At 27.6% G+C, this 26477-nt stretch overlaps 1 protein-coding gene across 1 annotated transcript in view; it reads left to right on the top strand.

The window, feature by feature from the left end:
* Positions 1 to 5940: 5940 nt before the first annotated feature.
* The window catches only part of LOC114124482 (nose resistant to fluoxetine protein 6-like), a 59871-nt gene continuing 39334 nt past the window's right edge, over positions 5941 to 26477 (top strand). Inside the window, exon 1 of the mRNA XM_027987738.2 lies at positions 5941 to 6728. Coding sequence (XP_027843539.2) covers positions 6446 to 6728 — 283 coding nt within the window. The 5' untranslated portion in view covers positions 5941 to 6445. The remainder of the gene's footprint in view (positions 6729 to 26477) is intronic.

Below are 26477 nucleotides of genomic sequence, written 5' to 3'. Positions count from 1 at the left end.
ACCAAATACAAGTATTGGTCAATAAAAACGAGTGGCTTTGTAGGGAAGTATACATTATTGAAGGCACTTTTGTTTGTTGGCAAAAACATTTTATAGGATTATATTATCATAGATTCATAAAAACAATATAAAATGTTTATATTATAACATAAGTAGGTAGTATGGTATTTTTCGTTTAATTATTTATTCTACTATATTGCCCAATATGTTGTCCCGACAGCATCTAAGTAAACCACGATGCACTCGAACCGTGTTAGTTGTTTAAAAAAAAAAACGTGTTATGCCTGTATGACATAGATTATTTGATGTCGGATGCTTTACCAAGTTAAACCCAAGGAGAACGTGACTTCCGACCACGAAAAGAGCCTTCAACCATGTTTCAATTCACCGACCTTCCGATTTCAGAAGGCACCTTATAGTTTAGGTATTAACTTTTTGTATATGTTATGTATAGGTATATATATACAGTATAATCGATAAATACAATGCATATACCTGCCCATCAAACCACCTATATGTTTGTGTGCGCTGCACACCAACTGGAAACTGCAATATATATATGTATAATAAAACATCTGAAAAAAGTATACAAAATATATTCTCCAAGGCCGCCAATGAAATCTTAGGTATTTTATTTATAATGACACTCGTATATTATCCAACGTTAGCAATAAAAATAATTGTACTACGTCAAACGCCTGTTTAATATATGCCTATAGTAAGTAAAAATAAACATTTAACACGTATTAAATTTGTTAAATTTTCCAATTTATGACTGACGATATGTTTTTGATTCTTAGCTAAACTTTTGTAATAAATAATAAAAGAATAATAAGTAATAATTAACAATTAAACGCTTTTTTTTTACATGATTGGTTAAATACAATAAGATATGGAAAAACCAAATTACAATTTTTTACATTAGGTAATAATAAATTATAGGTACAATGAGATTTTTCTTAACAAATAAAAACAAAATATTTATATAAGTTGTATCATTAGTTTATTTTTTTGTTTTTTAATATAACGGCATCAGTAAGTACATGGTTAAATTACTATTACTACCTATTATTGCTATTTGCTATACCAGTTATTGTATTAAAATGTATAATATATACTGTTTTGCAGTATTTTAAAATGTTTTAAACTAACTTACCGTATTACAGTTTGCAGTTTACAGTAGCTTGTAATAGGTAATAAATAGAAAAATGTTTTGGTGAAAAAAAGATGTTTGTACTCTACGTTTTACACCTCTACTTAGTTTAATAGATTTTAAATGCGCATGATAAATTACAACTACAAATCGATTAGATGTTCAACCGTACAACAAACAGATATTGATATACAATTTTAAATTGGTTCAGCTCAAACATCAATGTTACACAGCAAATATAAAATATAAATAATAAATTACTGCTTTGAGATAATTATTATAAAGACGCGGCGTTTGTTATTGTTAATAGCCAATTCTACATTATATTTACTTATTCTATCTGCTCATATAATTTAAATATTACAATATTTTAACTACTTACTATAAGCGTAACTAGAAGGCATATGGAATCATTACAGTCCTCCCACCTCAAAGATGTTTATAACAAATATTATCGTTAATATTATTAAATAATAATTTTCAAAATATAATATATAACATAGATTTTTAAAATTAATAAGAATTTTTTTTGTCAACACTACCAAATCCTAACCAACTAAAATTAAAACTGATGTAAGTTAAATATATTATGGTTATTTATTAAATATTTATATTTGACATTGAAAATTTGCAAAATTGATTAATAATATGATATTTTAGCGATCATTTTTTTCGTCTTTGAGTCACCCATTGCAAATTCGCATTTATAATATACATTTCGTGTTGTTAGTTATAATATTATAATAAATTAACTATTCTCAAATTTAACGATAAGAAAATTATTTGTGTCCATAAGTTAGAGTTTTTATAGTATTTAAATTTTTGTGTCGAGTTGTAAAATATTACAGCTTAAAAATGATCATTAAGTCACCGACCAATTGAAATATATAAATTCAACGTATAAATATATGTAATAATATATAATTGTTACGGCTGATTTACTCAAATATTAAAATTAAAAATTAACAACTCAAGATTGGTACATCTTAACCTGCTAAAAGCAAATTTACAAAAGTCGCATGTTGGTCAGAGAAAAAGAAATAGTGCATTAACATTTTCTTTGTATAAATATAAATCAACGCCCAACGGTATTATATCAATTAGTGGAGTTATTTTCTTTTTGATTTAAGCTAGCACTGTCTGCTATTTCTTTATTGATTTTTGATTTAATTTAATTTTGAGTACAGGTTTATAGGGTGACAACACCTATACACAGGACAGGCTAAGTACAATGTACTTATCTATATATTTTGTCATAAAAATATTGTAGGATGTAAAAAAAAATAATCTAACAGAACGGAATCTGTTATCACTTATCACCAAATTTTTGCAAAAATTTGTTCAGTTCCCAAGAAACATTTTAAATTACGTTTATGCAGTTATGCTTGCTACTTGGCACTTGCATACACGATTCATGTTTTACATTTTACCTGAAAAAACTGTATTATCTACCCCACGTGGTGTGTCGATTTTCAAGGACAACTGTAAGGTATTACCTGATTATAATCAGGTCAAAAATCAAGTGCTGACCTTGTACGATCATTATTTTTCCAATTTTTTAATTATTATCTACTAAACTGTACACAAATACTCAGTATGTGTAATATTTTCTAATATTGTTTTTAAATAATATTTTTTAATTTAAACATTAAAAAAAAAAATGCTTTTATATCCTAAACTATTATAGATAAGTAACAAGAATAACTATGCGTATAATGAGATAATAATAATCTTAAATAATGTACCTATGTAAAATGAGAGCTTTTTTTAGATTTTAAGTGGTGTAACGTTCAATGCGAATAAGTAGGTAAATGATGAATCATAAAAAAATATTGTAGGTATATTTATAAAATAAAGTAATAATCTCGAAAAAGCTAAATAAATATAGTCCATAGAATATTAGTCCAAAAGAAAAATATGTATTTTCTTTAATTAATAATACATTTTAAATAGATAGGTAAGTAATAATTATATTAAAATAAGTAATTACGAAATATATTAGGCAACAAAATATTAACTAAATAAATATAAGTAGGTAGGTATACATATTTTTAGGTACCTAATGTGTTATTAAAAAAATATATATATTTAAAAATAGATATAATTGGTATGAGAAAATTTTGCATTCATATATTGCGTATAATATTATATTAATATAATTTGTATAAATTTTTAATTTAATATTTAAAAATGTATGTTTTAAAAAGTTTTCGAAATGTCTTCGATTTTCAATATACGAATTTGTAATCTTATTAAAATATACTTATTTACGTATTTTTTAAGGTGGGAGAGGGAGCTTCAATATAAGCTTGCAAAATTGTAATATTTGTTTATTTTGACCTCCAAACGTTTATTTCTTTTATTAAAGCCCACACCATAAAATTCACTGAATAAATTCGAAAATCTATAGTTCCAAGTTTCAAACCTTCGTATTTGATTGTGTGACTTCTACAGTCACCTTCCTTTAATTTTGAGGTTATTGACGAAAATTGAAAATAGAGCAAAAAATCACCTATCAGTGAAGTTATAACATTAGTTATCATTATTTTTCTATGTATATTATATATTGTGTTGTGTAGAAATAATTTATTAACTCCTTTGCTTCGTTTAACATAATGTTTCTTGAGGAATCTAATCTCGTAGAAACTAGAAATATTATCACGAAGCCTATTTTTGTTTTTATTTTTATTCGAAAAAATAATATTAATTTCAGCCTTATAACATAAAAAGATCTGTTTCAATTTTTTGACGACTATTAAGTCCATACAATAAAATCTAGAAGATAGCTAGGAACCTGAACACAAATTACTACATTATACTGTAATGCTGTCTATTAGACTTATATCACTCACGAGTCTAAATAATACATTTAAACTTTTATTACTCTATATGATAATTTTATGCTAGGTTTCATAGTAAACAATTATATCATTATATACGATAAACCATACTTTAAACTAAATGTACATCTTAATGTTAATATAGACATAAGACAAATTATATAACTTTTTGGGTTACATTCTAATGTGTATATAAATGTCTATAAACACTATAACTTAGATCACTATTATTCGCGATTATGACCTTTCTCTATTTTAACATACTAAGTACAATACAAGAGAAAAATTTAGTTTTGTATAATGAGATCTCACTTTTATACCTGTTTTGATCTCGAGCCCGAGTCCGACTTACGAAATGAAGACGTAATAATCAATTTACTTTTTTTGTTGTTAAATTATGACATTATTTAATTGCAGTATTAAAATACAAATTAAAGTATAAAAACAATAAGGTGCTGAGAAGTTTTCATTTATTGTATGTTACGTTAATAATTAACAATCAATTAGAATATTTTCACATCATTGTTATCTGTCAAACAAATAAAAAGTAGGTCTGCGATAAGTATAGGTATAAATAGTAATTTAGAATTATCTTTTGTGTTTCTACATAAGTATATCTACGCCATTATCTCCAAGGAGTTAATATTAATTTTTATTTTCAATGTGAATGTTTTTGGAAGTATTAATTTAAAAACAAATTGCACATGATAACTGAATATAGTATATTTGTTTCTCGTTTATATAGCAATAATAAAATAACATAAAATTGAAGAAAAAATGAATGAAAACCGTAAAAATGAAAAATAATAACTCTAAAATATGTAGAATACCGATTTTTTAACTAAAATTTAACTTAATGATGTCACTGTCTCTGATATCTTAACTCCGCTTACTATCTTTCAATGGTTTTTAAACATCTTTATGAATGTATAACATTTATAAATATAATTTATATGATATTATTAGTTAGCTATGATTGACTGCAGATTTCAACAATTTACCTTAAACTATATAGTTGTAGAGCATTTGTGTGCTGTGTTAAATTCGTCTAAACATATTTTGTATGTACCTACTCGATTTTAGATCATGCATTGATGAGGAGTATTTAGTTTTATTAGGCGTAAACCCCAAGTATAAACATAAAAGATATTATACATAAAAACATAATACACTTAATTTGATAATATGTAGTTAACGATTTCAAGCAAATTTCTGTGAACCAACGCTGCCCGAGCTCACGCTAACCTGGCCTATACCTCGATATAGTTTCGAGAACTAAATACATTTCTAGACTCTGGTATAGACCTGCTGCAGGTCGCGAATTGTTCGTATATACCGTATTATATACCTACGTACAACATCGTGACATAATACCAATTATTATGTTATATTATTATGTCAATGAATCGACGTTGCATACTATATTATTGTGTTATTAAATTGCGACGACGAGTAAATGTCAAAGAGTCTAGAATCGCGATGGCGGCGCCAATCTTATACGACTCGTGTGTGGGAGGGATTGTCATCCTCCACAGCCGTTAGTCGTTACGTTATTGAGACAAAATATAATAATATATTATTTTTTTGCCACCGTAATATTTCTCGCGGACATTATAGAGCTTGTAGCCATCGGCTCCCGAAAGACGCCCGTTGCTCGAGATCCGAATCCATTATTTACTATTATGATCTATACACGTCAATCGTCACGGAATAATATCGTACATATTTTGAATACAGCCTAACACACGACGTATTGGGGCACTGGGGGCCCTGTGCCACGGCGTGTGACGGATAAAACGATGACGTGCCGTTGCCGTGGAGCGGAGGTGGCGGCATCGTCGTCCACCTTGGAAACAACTGAAGAAAGTGAAAGAGATGCGTGCGGTATCAACAACACCCGTGTTGTAGGTATATACTGTTATAGAGGGGCACGTGGACAGACGCCGTTGCCGCCGCCTGAATAACAATAATATATCGCCGCGATAACTGACGAACGTCAGTCGATGGTCACCTCTGTACTACTGGCGAATAACATATTAAAATGATAATAACATAATATCAAACCCGATAGTAAATTGCGATTAAAAAACGACATTAAAAAAAAAAAAAAAATCATATTCTATCTGAATTATAATTTTCGACGGTACGGCTACACGACACTAATAATATTAATACCTAATACATAACCGTCCGCCGCGAGATACGCGACCGCAGTCGACGATCATAACTCACCTACGACACGTACCATTATACACGCGTGCAGTGCTGGTATCTCTTCGTATTATAATATAATATTGTACCCAAATACACGCGCACGTCACCCGACAGTTAGTGCCTACGCCCGTGTAGGTTTTGGGTCCACTGCCTTTGGACGTAAGTCGTCTACCGTTTGAGTCTTAACATCGCGCCCGACGTTTTTTCGGATATCCGTTGACGGACGTACCGCGCCAAAATGTCCAAATCGTTCGAACGATGGTCCATGCTGGTCGTCCTGCAGGTATGTTGTTTCGTCGCTTTTGTCGCGAACGAGCCGGCTGCAGGACAAGTCCGGACGCACCGAAAGTGCGATTCCAGAAACTTCGCATCACTAAACCATACTGAAATCAATGAGTGTAGAAACGACTCGTTGCCGATGCCACCTGCGAGACATCCAGACCAACATCGCCAGTACGCCTTTCTGTCGGAGGAAAACAATAAGAACGTTTCATTTCTCATTCAAAAAGATATGTACCGCGGTAAGTGAGAAATTAATTATTACTATTATTATTATTATTATTATGTTCAATAAAATTAATGAGATGATGAATCGTCGTCGTCGTTGTCGTATTTCTAGTATCGTATTTCTAATATGTTCAACAGGTTTTCTGCATTTGGTACCTACTTGTATACGTTTTTTAAATTAAAATTTGATTTTCTTAAAAAATAATAAAATAACAAATTTGAAAGCTATCGGTGATAAATTTTCTCAAATAATTTATGATAAAAATATTTGAACAATGACTAAGTAGCTTGTAATAAATCTTTGCCTACCTTCTTTCCCCGACCATATATTATTATATTTATTTGTGCACCATATGAGGATATTAACGAGTAACAATATATATAAGTTAACGAATTAACTCAGGATGGCAATTCCGTACCTATAGTTATTAGTTGTGAAGTACCTGCGCGTGTTATGTAAATGCGGCTTCTGTAAATTTATATGATGATTGATGATCTTGTCTGTAATGATTTCGAGCAAAAACGATAATTAAATAAGTTTCATACACACAAGAACATCGTTAGACTATGGACAAGCATGAAGTGTATATAATAATATTATGTAGGTAATATATAAGTATATAACCATATAAATATATAGGTATAGGTAGGTATCCTGCTATACATCTATATGCGTAGAAGAATTTTAAATTTTAAATTTGTATACCAATTATAGTTAAATAAAGATTAATTGATTTATTAATGTAATTATTTTAAAAATAAGAACTGTTGTCTCTTTCACAAGCCTATAGGTTTTCGGAGACAATCATTTTTAAACTTATTTAAATTATTTTTTATATTTTATTCTTTAAATACAATTAAAATACTATAATATATATATATAATAGTCTGAAACGCACAATCAAATCTAACAAGAAATTGTTTTATGGAAATTATATATTATGTATCTACGTATATTCTTTACATTTTTACTATGTCCAAATAAAGATTTAGGCCGTACATCTAAATTGTAATATAATACTGTTGATTCAATAAATTAAAAATTCATTTCAAAAATCAACAAAATACATAAAACGATTATTATAAAACTATATTATGTTAATTAAGAAACTTTTCTGTGTTTGCTAGATACTTTCTTAAATAATTATAACAATATAATAGCTAGGTATAGCTAGTACAGTGTAGTGTGTACTAATGTCTAATAGTAGGTTTATAGCGTACTTAGCTATATACTCAACATCGTGTTGTGAAATAAATCGTAAATTTGTGAAATACGATAGTGACAACAACCTCCAGACAACAAAACGAAACCACTGACGAGTTTAACCCGCGAAAAAAACTTCCAGCAATTAATTCAAAACACACACACCTATTATTTTCAGTAACAATTCCGTCAATCAGGTTTATCCGATTCATCATATAGAATATCTTCGAAAATTCTTAATCATGTGCTAATATAAATGTACAATAATCAGGTCATTAACTTTAATTATTATTTAATTAATGTCAAGAAATAATAACTAATAATGAGTGATGACCAGAATTTTAATTTTCACTAAAAAATCTATACACGAAATTAATTTTAAAATCTTACGTACCTACTACCACTACTACCTAATACCTACATAATATTATCAATATAGGTCCCTGGTCTTCACCAATCGATCGCTGCACAATTTTAAAAATTGAGTTGCTATACGCCAAAAAGTCTTAAAATTATAATATGAAAATGTTGTATACGCATATAGGTACATTTATGTTTATTGTATGGTACAATTTATATGGTAACCTTAAACCTCTATGAAACATTAAAAATATTTCAAATATCGTTTTAATAGTTTTCGTGTAGTACCTATATTCCTTTGATATACCTAATGATGATACATGTATCATTTTTTTTTTTTTTTGTACACGGATATTCGGTATAGTTAAATGCAAAAAAATGAAGTACAAGACGTAAATATAAATATTATGTAAAATACGGAATAGACTGAATAATACAGTTAATGAACCTAATTCGTAAGTACATTAACATAATATAAACAATAATGTAAATGAATATGGTATCTAATTAATTTAAAACGAATAATAAACAAAAAATAGTAAAAGCCAAATATTATATTATAATGAATAGATATAATATATTATCTATCTTTATTGGCACAGACGTAATTATCTATTCAAATCTAATAATTATCTTATGCAATTTTATAAAAACGTGTATTATATTCAATTAGAAATTCCATTATTTAAACATTAAAAAAATAAAATTTAAATACCTTAATTTATTATGCACCTATCAACGACATACCTATTATGTTTATAAAATATTAAAACAGTTTTATTTAAACGGCTTTTATAGTATAATTTCATTTAAATGATCGAAATTATAAGTGCCATAAATATATTTTTGTTTACCGTTCTCTTTGTTATGCCAATATACAAAGATAATACTGTTAAATATCGAAGTAATTACACAAACTATATTTGGTATAGGTATGAGTAATATTTTCTTAATAGCTTCATTTTGAAACATTTGTGTTGTAGTTTGAACACTTAAATACAATCATTTATGTAATTATATTTTAACTATTTTAATGTAAAGTTTAGGTTCAAAAATTCTGAATATTATATAAGTACGTTCATGCCCGTAATGACATTATTGTGTAACCTGAGACATAAACATTTTACAGCGTACCTATATATTATGATAGTTTACCGAGTGAAATATCTGTCCTCGCAAATTTAAGTTATTGTGCATAAATTATTTTTTATTAGGTAATAGCTAATAACATGTATTATGATATTAGGTATAGGTATAGAACGTATAATCAAAAATCATACAAATTATTTTTTACCTAGTAAAACTACGACGTTGCATTTATCGATATACAATCTAGTGGGTAACTATACACAGTACACATACACGGATTGAAAATATTACGCCAACATCTTTTCAGTGCCTATATAGTCTATGATGCGGACTACTGAAGAGTAGGTCTTGTCGGTAAATGGAATATTAATAATATTATTTCACTCTTGCAGACATGCAAGTGATTCGCTAATCGTGCATTTTATTGAAACATTAATTAAAAATATACCTAAAAAATACTTCAAATATATTTGTAAATATATAACTATGCACTTATAACTCATGGTTGTAGTTCAAATGGTCGTTAAAATTAGTGCTGTCGTTTTTCGCGCATATCAGATATGAATACTTTCAGTTTTTTAATGGAGAACACTGAAATTTATTTTATGAACTCTCCACACTTACAACGTACCTAATATGTTATTATAGTTTTACTATTACCATATACGTTTTTTTGCATTGGAAACGTCCCATTAATGCGATATATGGCCTATAACCGATGAGAGACGTTTTTGAAAACATGTTTAATTGATTTTAGCGCAATAACTTCATTTGTATAAGTTGTGTAAAAATAACTAAGTACTTCATAGACAGTATTAAAATTAGGTATCATAAGAAACTATGTACAAAATTGTTCAATAAATACCTAGTTTTATTCTTAACATATTAATATTATATAATATTATATTATATATTCACACATGTTTTATAAAAATGTTAGAAAACGTCTGCAAATTAATGAGTTGCCCTTATTGTGCTCTCTCGTGTCAAATGGCTATTATTTAATGTACCAAGGTGTCACATTTTCGTGTATATATAATATATATATATAGACAATACTCGCGTGTAGTTACACATTACTTTGCAGGATTAAGGATTAAACATCGTCATTAAATTTATTACTGTATATGCATGCGCGGTTACCCATAGGAAGTTCTGTATCGTATAAATTAATATTGTAAATTGTAATGAATGGAACGTCTCAAATAGTGCATAATATCCACCTATAATACTGCAGCTTGCAAACATATGAAGGTATATACACTATTTCAGATAATTATTATCATTAGTGCCCGGGATAATATTCATTAAAAATATGATTAGTAAAATACAATTTTACAAGGCCAAAATGGTAAAATATGCACTTACGAGTATATTATAATTTATAGATATATGAAAAATATAAAAAATAAGTAATAAATAAAAATTAATTTTTTCAATCGGGTCGTTCAATCAAATTTAGTAAATAATAAAAATAGTATGATAAATTATTTTAAATAACGATTATATTAATTGGTATTTTTTCTTTTCACTTGATAACAACTTCAGGTTTACAGTGTCAGTAAACTTATAAACAATAGGTACTGAAATAAATACCTACATCTTTTCTATAAAATTTTAAGAAAATTGTTTTTAATATTCTTGCTTATCAAATAATAGTTCTGCAACATCGAGGTTCTATCGTATATAATATAACATTCAGAACTAAATAAAGCTAATAATTCAAATTTTTTACTTTAAAAGTGTACATAAAAAGTATGCACTATTGACAAAAAAATGTTTTTATATATTATATCAGTATAATATGTATAAGATAACATTTTATTTAAGAAATCACTTCAATTTTTAATGCTGACATTTCAAACATTTCAAACTCTCATTAATGGCTCAAGAGTACCTATAAGAACACTGAAATACATTTAATTTATCTAGTTATTTTTTCCTCTGTAAATATTACACATGTATTTTTGATATAATCGGTACCCGATATAGCATTTAATAAAAAATGTTACAACACATATTCAAATTCAGTTAATTGCTTTTGTATTTTATAAGCTATACATTTTATTACGTAGCTAAATGTTATTTCTTTTGTAAAATGATAGCTTATTATTATTTATTTTTGGACAATGGACACATTAATAATATTTATTTTAAATGTATTAATAACCAATGGTTATGTTATTACTTATTACTCATATTTTTAAAACAAGAGACATGCCTTTGATTTGGTTGTATTCAGGACCCTGGGATAGACTTTATACATATAACTCTTCTTTTAGTATAAGCTGTAGTTTAATATGTTCATATATTTAAGTAACCATAATTGGGAATCTGATGAATTTTTAATTTATTTTTGTTGTATGCATATTAAATAAATAACTATTGGAAGTATATCGTGCATATGGTCTGTCTAACTGCAGTGATGTATATATATAATGTTAACTTATCATTTCTTGGCACCTCGTTATCACTCTAATAACTCCACAATCACTCTAATAATTCCACAATCAACGAAATACCATAATATATTATACATGCATGTGTGCTGATTAATTTTCTTAAAATTTCTATAATGAGTAGAGTGTTTTTTTTATAGTTGTGTAAATTTATTAAAAATTCATAGAGTTAGGGAATATTTTATAGGCGATTTAGGCATGCAGTACGACTATCTATACATTATATACAGCAACACTGCAGCCGATGGATGTGTAAGGCAAATAAATTATAAGATATGTAGGTAACTAAAAAAAAAAAAAAGTAAAATATGTGAACAAATATAATATAGCCTGCACATGAGTACAATTGTTTGTATTATTGATAAAATAATATGGTTATACACTTTAAAAAACGGGGGTTTTTATCACTGGTATTTATTCAAAGTATATATATTTTTTAATTTGACGTATACAAATATTGATAAATTGAATATTGCACCTAGCTGTTTCCTAGAAGGTATTTCCCAATATTTCAAATTGTCAGTAAATATATGTATATTCTTATTAAGCTCACTCGGTCGTATGAGAATTTATCCTAACGGTCAACGGGCAAAAGAATGTTCACATTGTGATTCGTACTGTTTGGGATATATTACTATATATGTGCGCTTACTGTCTGTAAAAACTTGATAATAAACCTATGACCAACAGCCGAGTTTAGTGTAGGTTAATAATATATATAGGTATTATAGATATTAAACGCTTGGTCATTGCCACGCGCGTCGCATACAATTATGTTGTACCATATGTCCATATATCGCGTATAGGACGACTAACGACGATGTAATTTTTTTTTTTTTTAATATTATTCATTAAATATATTGTACCTACAGCAGGTGCATATATTATAATCGGTAAAAATACAAACCAGAAAATCTATATAAAGTACCCGATTTATGCTCGACCGACGCACTTGACGCTTACTGCTTATACCTATAACCCAATTATACAGTTGTTATATTCTAAACGATAAATCCATTGTATTCCGCGTTGCGGATGTTTATTAATTAATAATAAATTATTCACTTGAAACAGTCGTAATGTACCTAAAAACGTATTCCCCGTACCTCGCGCTGTTTGATAAAATCATATACCACGAGTGCGTATAACAATATTACCTATCGATTGCATACGTCATTTTCAAAAATACCTGCCTACTTGAAAATGATACAATTAAAAACGTCACTGACATTCAACACGTATAATACGTACATGGTGTTTTTCCTGAGTAATAAGATATTACGACATAATATAATAATTATATCACGTACCTACCTATAACGTATACTTAACGAATTGTTTTGATGCTTCATTGACCGCGACAATAATACAATTATTAGTCAGAAGTCACTAAAGTATATATAGAAACAGTTTACATTATCTCACCTGAGGTATAAATCTCATTTTTCTGTTTCATAAAACTTAATTTATCAAATGTTTAAAATAATAATAATAATCATAACCAATCGTACATAATATTCTTTTTTAACACACACTTATTGGCGTTTAGATTACGATTGCAATTATATAGGTGTACTTTACGTAGGTACCTAAGTTCTGTCTTAATTCAATCATTATAATATGGCAGACAATAAAGAAAAGAACAATCGTTTTACATTTTCAACTGATAAATACCGTTTTTTTATACACAAAGTTCCATCGCTGGATGGCTCCTTCGCTCAAGTGATCAGTGTGTTTTGATGTATATCTAATTCAAATTATCTTATTATACATTATCCTTACAGACATGATTTGTGCTTATTCTAGAAAGATATCTACAGAATACAGATTGTATAAATAGATACTAAATTAAAAATTAAAAAATATAATCATTCATTCATAGGTAATTACACATTACCATTTAAACAATGATCAAAATCATATAATACGTTTATTTTATTAATCAGTTAAATATATTTTATTATTTATCAATGTTCACATCAAATTAACTTTTGGTGTTCAAATTACTCTTACACTCGTCACCACAAGAATAATAGGTACCTATGTATTATTTTATATGTTAGATTTAATTTTTGGTCGAACTGTGAGAAGGTGCGAACATTCTCATACAGTGTTTTAAGTTCCATATTCCCATCACCAATAACAATAATGTAATACCTGCTGCGCAAATCGCCTCTGCAGAAGCTTACCACCTAGGTCATATATAATATATATAATATATATGTATTATAAGTAAGTTATAACACAACGACGCGTTTGATGGTCATCATTCATTCGCTCATCTGTCAAAACTATAAGCACACCGTTCACATTCATACTACGGATGTACGTCATTATTGACACGTACTCAAATATATATTATAGATATTCGTCCGTGTGTTGTATATGTTGAAACCGCACATTATATATTTATATGCATGTATGTAAGGACTCACAATGTACCTAATGCATAATACACATTTCGAATTAATTTTTGATGCGTCTATACATTCGACAATATTAAAAAAAAGACATACATTTCAACGAAGTTATTATAAAAAAATAACCAATATTAATCTTCAACACTATAATATTATAAAAAGACGTATACGCCATTTAGGGATTCCACACTAACCCCGTGGTGAAATGTTGTAAATCATAGACACAATTGAATTCCAATTTTTTACAAAGCGATAATGATTTTGAAAACAAAGTTTATTTTTTTTTCAAGTCAATTTTTTTTCTTTGAGTCTAATTTTTAATTTATTATTATTTAAAAGAAAAAATCTCACTTCAAATTTAGAAAGAAAAAAAAATCGTATACTTTTAGAAATGTTAATGGAAAAAATATAGATTAAAAATATAAATCAAAATACTTAACTGACTCGATAATAAATAAAAATATGTAAATAAAAAATTATTATTGGAGTAGACTCAAGTTAGTACGTAGAAACGCCTACAGATCTATTTTTCTCTAAAAAAACGCGCGATAGTGGGAAATCTTCTTAAGAGGACGTCGTACCCGCATGTGTTGTCTCCGTTTTTCACACGTACGACATACCAAATGTTCGTTCGCCAATTTCAATAACGTGCTGTTATTTTTGATACTGTACATTTTAAAATTATCACAACTTACTTAAAAATAATAATATCAATAAAAGCTTACGCCTTACGCGGGGCCCTAGATAAGGGAAATTGTTGATTCCGCCGACTGCTGTTTATAATATCTATACGGACTATACGTCGATTCCGCTGGACACGGTTCACCTCCCCCCCCAAACACATATTATTTAGGGGGCTTAAGACATTTTTTTATTGTTCAAATTATTAGTTAAATTTTCAATACATTGTTTTTAACACTTTTTTTTGTTACTCGCTAAAGAAATGTTTTTACAACAAAAAGTTATCATTTTATACAATTCATTCTATTTTACAATATATAAGTCGTAGGTGTGTAAAACGGAGACAACACAGCGGGCGTACAATATCCTTTTAATAGAAACTTTTTTGGCAAAATAAAGTACGTGGTCGTTTACCGATAAATAGCCACAAATGTAACGTTATAATACTTATGATCGCTGCAGATAATTCTTTTATTATTATTATTAAAAACATAGAACACATACATTATATAAATTATGACTTGCAGTGTAAAAATAAAAAAAACTGATGAAATTAATAAAAATTAAATAAACATCTATCAGTGAGTGGCGACTTCCTGCAGTGTTTTACAAAGAAATCCGTAGGTATTGTCACAGGTAATCGCATCGATAATCAAAATTCATAAAATAGGTACACCGTAAACGTATCTTTACGTAGCAAGTCTACATTTTATAATCTCAATAACGTATACTTAGTTTTAATGTTTTTTCTTTACTAAACTATTCAGTAGTTTTGTGTTTACAAAAATCCTAAACGTAAAAATCTTTGACTTTCTAATAATAATAATAATAATAGTAGGGGAACAAAAAATTATCTGAAAATTCCACAAGAAGTAAGTAAAGTGTTTTTTTTTTTTATACTATAAAAATACGTTGACTCCAAAACTCGTAAGGAGATGTGATTAAAATATTTTCTTTACGAACATGACGTACTTTCTAGTTTCTACACAAAACACGTCTAGCCAAGCACACGCTGTCATCTGAGTATAATAATAATACATAGGTATACTCTTATTAGTATAAAATATATATTAGAGACCTACATGTATTATAATATTTGAAATATCTATGCAAGGTCATCCAGTTCCGATGCACTTTAAACCGCAGTCGCTGTCGTGGTCGTATACGCCAGTTATAATAATATTATGCAACGACTCCGATTAAACAGTTTCATAATAATATTTTAAACACATAATATTATACATATACAAGTGTATAGTGCGTATATATTTTTATCGTTGTTATTATTATTATTATATCTATCATTTCTCTATCACTATCTCTCTTTCTTTTTCTTTCTTTTGTATTTACAAAAATACATATATTTTTGTTTTTTTTTTTTTTTTTTTTGGAAGTGGTTCTAATTTCAAAGGTGAACTAGAATTCTAACTTTTGATGTCTCACACTCTTACAAAGCTATTCTTTCTTCTAATTACGAACATGAGTAGGTAAATAAAATTATGAAAATGTATATTAATTTAGTTACCTAGTTTACAATTTAACCATTAACACAAATAGGTTCAATATTTTGAGGCTAAGTTATTTGGATGAAATCCGCGAGAAAAGTTTTTCTTATAGCATATTTATTTTGGACCATTATACCTGCAGATTAATTTTTAGAGCAGGAGGGCGGTTTGTCCCTCGTATATAGCACCACCTATTTATGGTTATAAAATTACTCGAACCTCTTCTTTAATATATCTTTATGACTTATCTTGTATCATTTAATGATGGTTTTTTTTTTAAAAATAACTTAATTATTTAAAATGATCATTTTAATAAATTTAAGTAGATACCTAGTAATTTAACTTCAATATTTCAAATTTGAACTTTTTTAATGTAAAAAAAGGAAGTATCTGAAAATGAATAGACAGCTATTTAAATTGATAAATCGGACAGAGCAATAATAGCATAACTATGGTCAATAATGGCGTATAATTTTAGGTACATAAGTAATATAATTTAATTCAGCTTCAATGACTATGGGTCTAAACTTAAGTCTTATTTATAATTATTAGGTGTATAAAATAAATTTACGAATAAATTATGAAATAAGTATAAAATAATAAAATAAAATAATTATTAGGTACAATAGTGAGGTACATAAATTAAACTTAAAAATTATTTTTTAGCTTTGTTTTATTTTTTTCGTACCGATGGTTTCAAGGACCTCTGTGTTTATATTATATGGTGTCTTAATTCATTGGCGGTTTTATGCTCTGCGTGAATTTTAAAGACAATTGTAAAAATCTTTGGATTATGACTCAGTGATTGACATATATTTCTTTTTTAATCTATGCGAGAGCACTTTTTTGTACAAACTATAATGGTTTTGAAATAATTTTTAAATTTTAGATCAAGTACCTAATTTTGTAGGTACAGTTTCTCTAAATGAAAAAAGCATGAAGAATACTATATATTATTCATTTTAAAGAACAATGAACTTACATAATAAAAACACGTTCTAACTAAGCGATTAGTATAAAAGGTTAGTTCTATCGTTTAAGAAAATGCATTATCAGAGACAAAAATGAGGATGAACTTTAATCATCTTGTATATAAGTACCTACTATATATTATACATTTATACGTATATATATATAGTATGTAGACACAAACTCGGGAGTCGAAGTAACATGCGTTCAATTACTTGACACTTGTATAAGTAATTATTAATGTAATAAATTGTAAATATTCATTTTTTCAACCCTTGAGTACAATATCTTTGCCAACAGAATCTGATGATTCAATTTTAAACGGGTCGACTTTCGAAATAAAATAACATGACACGTTGTATAGGTACATCGTACATGCATATTATACCATTTATATGGCTATACTCGTATATTATAATAATATACCTATACCTATAGTTATTTTCAACAGGTGTATGATTCATGGTAAAATAAGAGATTATTGATAAATTATTCACAAACTGCAAGTTTAATAACTTTATAATATGAGCTAGTACACGGGTCATTTAAAAACAATATATAATAATATACAATTTGCGAAAAAATAATTTCACATTCGTTGCAAATGAAAAGAATAGGTACCTATAATAGGACATAAACTCGTTCTATGACCGTATGTATTCTATTAATGAGTTTGAATCGTTATTACTAATACACGTATATATCTTGAAAGCTATAATAAAGCAATAATTGAAAATAGTATGTTATTAACACATTTATTCATACTTTTTAGTTTAATTAAGAAACATTCTATATGCTTGAAAAAAAGTATGTTATTACCTACAAAATGTATACTTAAGATACCGTTTAAGACTTCAAACATACACGTGGTATACAATATTAAATATAGGTACCCACTACCCAGTAATAACTTTAATAATATTTCATATTAGTTTAACACATAAACCCATATAAAACTTTGTGTAACGTGTTCGTTTTGAGCGATTAATCGCAACGTTTTAAAAAACTAGGACGCGCGCGTTCAAATCGCCCATTCAGTTTGTACAATAATAGGTATAGTCGACGTGTAAGATTACATTCATTGCCCGCAGGTCATATGGACTCTTGCAGGACTCTTGAGAATGGCATTTGATACACGATATAATAAGAGGTAGATATTTAACAACGTATAGCATTATATAATATATATATTAGGTTTTAATAGCAATATCGTCAATTGGTCGTCGACGATGCGTGTCTCATTCGTGCAATCCGTAATATACGTCCGACCGTCCATTCTAACAATATTTAGTTAACTTCACAAAGCTACCTAAAGTGGGATTTGCAGTTTTATGACAAACTTACACTTGAACCTTTAAAAAATAAAAAAACTTGCAGCGTACAGCATATTTAGTGAAAATAATTTGTTAACTTTAGATGATTTTTCATCCACGGAGCGTTGAATGCAGTTGCAGGGCAAACTTCAAGGACGTGACTATATATGTGTGCACGTAGCACTTGCCCGACTCATCTAAAAGCGCACTATCATATATCGTATATGTCCGTATATAACATAGTGATTAGGTTCAGTACTGTATCATTATTGATTATACGTTCGAATATATGGCTAATTATTTCAATATTGTAATAATGTTGAAAAGACACATCATATTTTTCTTTGTTCTATGTTTCTAAAAACATAGTTAGTCCAAAAGCGGTCGATAGAAGAGAATATTACAAAAGAGATAACGAGAAGAGATACAAAATATCATAGCTTATTTATATTATTATATGAAAATATTAGTAGTACGAAACAATGATATGAACATAACATTATTATATTATTTATAGATAACAAAAATAGGCTTAATGAGAGAGCATCGGCCCCATTAAATACGCGCTCTTTCTAAAGACCAGACAAGTGGTGTTGTGTGTGTTTTATTTAAAACTATAAAATATCGTACTCACGCTAGGTCGGCGCGATAGCGGTGCCGTATTAAATATCGTTATCATCGTAATAACTATAATAACATTGCGGCTTTAATAATACGTTGCACATGTCAAAGCAATGACACGAGGATTTCGCAAAGGCGACGGTTCGCAAAAATGAACATAATAAACTGCATAACATTAGAACTTGTGTAAGTATATTATCTATACCTACCTCGCGTACATACTATAGATACGAGACGTAATTTTTTGTATACATAATTATAATAATCACGGTCCATCGGATTTCATAGTTCACACACACGCACGCATATTATATATATATATTATGTATAGATAGATATTTAGGCTTTTAGAAATTATCGCATTATCGAATGTCATGATTTTTTTCACCACAAAATTGCTCAAATCTTTTTCTGACGTTTGCTCATAGTAATATCATTAGTTCTTACACTTGACGTGTGCATATATAGTGCGTGTACACTGTATACAGAGTGTTTATTTATCGAAAACATAAATGTTTTCTTCATCGATGTTATATCAAGCAATTCTTGTTAACAAATTCTACAAATTTTATAAATTATGATTTTATTTTATTTTTTTAAACAACAACAAACCTATACGTTGTTTACATTTCATATTATATTCAGAAACAAAATATTTTTCTGAGAATTTTTATTCGCATAATAATCGAATATGATTGGAGTAGATATTATAAAATTATTAAAATTACTATTTTGCGATAAAAGACTCACACTGTATATTTTGTAAAAGGTAATAGGTTATATTATTATACTGCAGCAGTGGCCTAATTACTTTCTCGCGCACCGTGACTTGCGTCAATTTTATTCGACCCAACACGTCATAATATAATAGGTACGTAGCTAGGTACCTATACACGCTATACGGATTGCGTATAATTATGTTATAATAATAATAATATGCAAAACCGTAGTCGTCTTCAACTTCTCGACGACCGACAAACATTAAAACCAAAACAATAATAACGCTCTTATCCTACCCACACAGAGTATAATCTACAAACATTATGTAATTTTGTTTTGTTTCGGTTTTACTTTTCCACACTCTTAATTGCAAACTGCGCCGATCTGAATTCAGCCCCGTCATCGTTGTCTACCGTTTGTGCCCAATCATAGGCCTTGGAGTACCTACTGTTATATCATAAATGCATAAAGTTAGATTATTGGGTCGCACATTTCTTGTTAATATAATTTAACTGATATCATAACATTTTAAGCTGTAAATAATATAAATATCTAAATTTCTACTATCAGAAAACCTTAAAATGTGTATGTCTCGTTTAATTTAACACTCCTATAAATAACTTAAAACTCTATAGTAAACCTATTCCAAAAACGTTAAGTTCGACGCACGTTGTACGATATCAAATTCATTTTATTTTTAGAAGGTTGAATATCAAATTGCATAAAAATGCCTAGTCAAACATTTTAAAGATTATACTATTACTACATATATATAGAAAATCCTAATATGTATAAACATTTAGAAAAATTCTCGAGTTTGATATATTGATGGTCATTCGTTTTTATATTACAACCAAATAAGAAAATCGTTTTCATAAAATACAATACATAGTTTCTGTTTTACTCAAATTTTTAAGAAAAGTTTGTTCTTTTGAGGTACCAACTGAGTTCAATTTTTGAGCAAAAAAAAAAATATCAAAATTGAAAACCTAAGCAATTTTACAGCTCCAAAATGCGTGATGACTGATGACAGACAGAAAAAAATACGTAGGTATGATTGTTGAATCAATATATTCATCGGTTTATTTAGAACTTAAAAAGTATTATTTCAATGTGACTAAGTATCTTAGATTGGTTATTGTCCGGTTAAAATATTTAATGATTTTTTATTATTATATTATCAATACGAGTATAATATACTATATTATCATGTTGGTATCCACTAATTGTCATTAACCTCTCATCTATTTCTAAAGTTTTATTAAATAAATATAATATTTTGGAAAAAATGGTTTTGCTATTATAGGTTATTTTTATTTTTTAATGCATATTTTAACATTTTTAATAGCTTCAGTGTAAGGCCCTATATACCTGATTCTCAAACACTGAAATTACTTAATAGTAGGTGTACACGGACACCCACGATTGCATCTTTTTCGCCTAGGCGCGAAAGCGATGACCTCAATTTAATTATATCGTAGTTTATTGATGCTCATGCAACTTAAATTATTTTCTTCTTTATATATTATTATTGTTTATCAGATTAACATTATTTAAAAGTTTAAAACGAAAGATTATGGCGAAAAAATACGATTACATAGTCGTATTTATACAAAATATCCGCTATTTGATGACTCTGGTAATGTTTATATTATATTTATTCCCGCCGTTGTGAATATAATAATATGATATAGGCTGGATTTCCTTGAACGACTTTCATTTTTTACCGCTGTGCATGTTCCGTTGATACCAAATGAATTATTATACAAATTATCATTCATGAGTGTCCATCTTAACCATATTATTTTCATAATATAATTATGATTTGTTAAAAAATTTAAAACACACATTAAAATATTTATTGTTTATTGATAACAAATCAAACTAATCACAGATAGGGGGGGTTCATTGAATAAATAATGTTTTATATTTACTTAATAATTTAATTCTACTTCAAAACAAAAGTCTTGTTGACAATATGCTTAACCATAAGCGGTAAGCAATGCTTATTGGGAACGAAATAATCAAAAGTAGGTTTTCGTTGTAAACTGCATTATTTGTTAACTTTTGATCTTGATTAATAATAAAAAAAAATATTTTTTTTCTTACTTATATAATAAAAAGAGTTGTTAATGTATAATTAAAAAATATATACTGTAGAAAAATGATGACGAAATATTAATGAAACACCAGTTTTTAACAAAACGAATGTTTTTATATTTTGTAATTTAACAAGAAAAACTAAAGTAATTTAAAATTTTTCACCAAACGTTTATAAACATATTATGATATTCCAGTAATCTTATAATATTATCGGTATGTTTACAGTTCTTTTTGTGCTATTTGTGATAATAACATTATATATGTTTTTAGTGAAAAAAATAATAATGGTATACAAGGTCCACACTGATTGTTCTTGTAGCAGTAAAGCACTGTAACAGTGTAACACATTCAATTTTTATGACTATTTAAAAATCAAACGTTGATAAAATTTGATATTTATTAAGAAATTAAGAAAATGACAAATTTACTTATTTTACTTATTTGAAGATTTTTTTACGTACATTACACTATTATTACACTTTTATTGAAGACGTAAAATTCATTTTGTGTTTACAAGTATCTATGTAATTTATGTTAATCGGTAAAATAAGATTGCTCGCACTTTAGTGACCTTTTTAAAGTATGATTGCGTTATTTTACAAATAAGTCAAAAGAAATAAATGATTTGGGACAATTTTTTTACGACTTCGCATAAAAAGTTTATGCAATATTACCACACAGAAAACAGAATATAAAATATTAAGAAGGTATAAATTTACTAAAACATTTTTCATTTGTGTATCACGAACAAAATTAAATGTTTCCATTATTACGTTTGTTCTATTTCTATATTATGTTTAAAGTTAGAAATTTTGAATTTAAATGCACCCAATACTCACGGAAAAATGTTTTTAAGTTTTCAAACAAATTTGGATCAACGTTAAGTGGAAGAGATAAAGTTGAAGTTGGAAGATTTTTGAGTTGAATTAACTTAATATACATTTTATTGCGCATTTGAATGTTCATCATGCATCTATGCACTAAATGATTCAAATTGTAATCGATATTATATAATTATTAATTATAGAATAATATTATTTTTAAATTTTAAATCCATACTATAAATTAATTTAAATAACATCATTGAATCGACCAGTGTAATAAGTATTGTAGCTAATAAAATAAATAAATGTTTTTGTCTTAAAATGACTTTAACAAACGTACAAACAACAAACGTTCAAAATACTAAGTTTGGTAAAGGAATGTAATTTCTCATTCGATCAATAATCAATAATTTATAAATTAATTATAAAATAATTTCCTACAGGGTTACAGCTATTTAAAATGAGAAATTTCGTCATTGAATTTCTGAATCGTCCAGTAAGGACCATTCAATATGTGACCTAATCTAAAAAAACTTAATAATTATTTTTTATTAGTATTATCATATAGGTACCTGTTAAGATTGGTATTAAGTTGATGGCCAAATCGGTATCAATTCTGTAAGTTAAATGATGTATGCTTTATTGGCCATCATATAAAATATAATATATTACGCATTGAATAAAATACGATATACATATTTATATTTTCATGAATAATAAATAGTAATTTGCGTCACACTGACACATATTATTCATACTTATACAAGTATATTATTGTGTGAAAATATAATTTCGATTGAACCAGTTTATAAGAAATAATGACATTGAAATTCGAAAGCATTAATACCGTAATATGAATATATCTATAACGACAATGGTTGTTAAAAATTATCTATGAAATTGACAAATTTTCATTTCATATTTTATATACCTATTTAAAATCATGAATTATTATGATATACAGTGTATACAATATATTTAACATATTAAAAAACATTTTTTGAAATATACGTGGGCGGAATTGTCGTCAGAACCCTGGAGAAATAGTTGAATCATAAGCCCCCTCCCCAATTTCATAACTCTTTTTATGTTTTAAACAGGATCCATTATTTTTCTTTTTCATCGAAATGTTTTATATATGTTTCCCATAATAATATAATATTGTACAAATAATATAAACCGAAAATGTATTAAAAAAATATATGTACACGTAAATGAAAAATATTATCTATTGTTCTGGTCAAAGTATTTTTATATACTACTTGATCATCAAAACTTATAAGTACTCAGAAGCCAATTTTTAAAATTTTGCATATTTTTTGTTTGTATAGCAATGTAATAGCTACGCTATTGGTTTAATAAAATAAAATTGTTATTACGGTTGTATATAATTTTAGACTAGTATTTTATATTGAGACTAAACCACCCAAGTGACCGTGATAAGCATATTATTGTGTTTATGTGTAGTTTTAAAATGGGTAAATCCACTGATATTATTTAATTTGAGAAGAACAACGTCGTATATTAATAATAATATTAATTATTAATGTACATAATAATATATACGATCAGCTATAGTATAAATTTAATGTATAATATAAATATAATATAGTGATCATATTATTAGCTATTATTCAACTGGTTACGATATTTTCGTGTGGGTGTAAAAAAGTATTTAAAATTTATGAAAAATGTCTGTAATATTATATTGTTTTATGTAGTTTGGAGACATTCAAAAAAATAGTGTGTTCGAATACGATTTACGTATTTTTGTATACAATATTTTTCGTAGCTTCAACGAGCAACGGGTTCAAGGTTAGCCGGGCGTGTGAAAAAAAATCATCGTCGGTTAAGAGATAACACTGCTGGCATGCAATTCGATAATAAAATATAATGTCGGTGGGTACAAAACGTTCGGACGTTCGGTGCACATTGCACAATTAATAATGACAAATAAATCGAGCGAACGTCACGCGTGAAATTCAAAGCGAATCCGATAAATTAGTCTATAACGCCCTTTTAAACTTTAAGAAATAAAATGTTATTATACCTTTCAATATTTAGTGTGTACTCAACATACACTGAATATTTCTGTAGAATAGTAATTATTCATGACACTTGCACAGTTACACGTTTTACAGTTGATTTAGATTTTAAAGAAAACACAAATTAGCATAATATTACGTTTTGGAAATGAAAACATTTCCTTTCCCAAAAATGGTATAACACGATAATTGTACAGATTTTAAAAAGAAAAACATGATATTTAAACTTAAAGTTTAGAAGAAATTATTAATATTATGTTATTACTAGTTTTAGTCTTTCGACTAACGAAATAGTGTTTATAATACATCGAAAATCGCACTAGAAGCCCTCATAAGAGACATTATACGTCAATAACATACGTAAATGCGTGTTTCGACAAATTGTCAATACTCTACATAATTTTATAATTATGCAATTACTAATCAACGACAAGAGTACTGGACCATCCAGAAAATATTTCGAATTTCCATTATAATTAAAATCGCCTACGATATTATGTTAGATAAGACGTCGCGTCAACATTCCGCGTCTGTTGTTTTCGTCTGAACAAACGTAAAATAAACGTAAATTAATATATATTTAATCAATGGTACCACATATCCACATACAAAATACCAAATTGTCATAGAAGATAGAACCAATTTTTTGTTATTATAGCTTTAATATTAGAGAGAGTTGACTAATTATTAAACTTAAAAATAATAACTTTATCTGTATTTGTACGTTTGTACAAACGTTCAAATGTTCTTTACGATATTTAAACATATAACAAGCTATGAGTGTAAAATATTGCCATTTAAAAATACTTATAATTCGTTTAAATATTATAAAACAATAACATCATACATAACCAATAAAGAACACAGATAAAGTTGGCCGTTGTTACCTTTAAGTTAAATAATGTTAATTTACTATAATACATTAATACTGGAACCAACGTCACAAAATAAGTAACGTTGAACGAAAATTGACCATGTTGTACTGGTTTTAAAGTGGATACAACACGTTTTACGAGTATAACATCCTCTTAAAATGGAAACAACATTGATATGTTAGTGAATTTCTTTAACCGTAATTTTCAATAATAATATTATTATATCGACCGTCATGGTTAGATTCTCAATTCTCATTATACCGAACCAATGTTGAATGTACATTTGACCTTATCGCTGCACACGGTGCTAACTGTTTATGGAATGGACTCGGTCATAGTTTTAATTACGTAAATTGGTCAAAAACGTATCTGATTTTTCTAACATTATTTTTCTTGTCTCTAATAAATTTATCTCGAAAAAATGTCGTGTTTTTCTAAAAGAACTATTTCGTCATTGGTGATGTTTATGTCTATACTATAGATAGGTACCAAAAAATCAACAATCGACGCATATTTACAATAATTTGCCTTCACCTCAGAGACACGACTTTCATGGAATTATTTTCAATCCTTTA

The sequence above is a fragment of the Aphis gossypii genome, chromosome X, assembly GCF_020184175.1.
Source record: "Aphis gossypii isolate Hap1 chromosome X, ASM2018417v2, whole genome shotgun sequence".
Lineage (NCBI taxonomy): Eukaryota > Metazoa > Arthropoda > Insecta > Hemiptera > Aphididae > Aphis > Aphis gossypii.
This window is presented reverse-complemented; position numbering and strand designations above follow the sequence as displayed.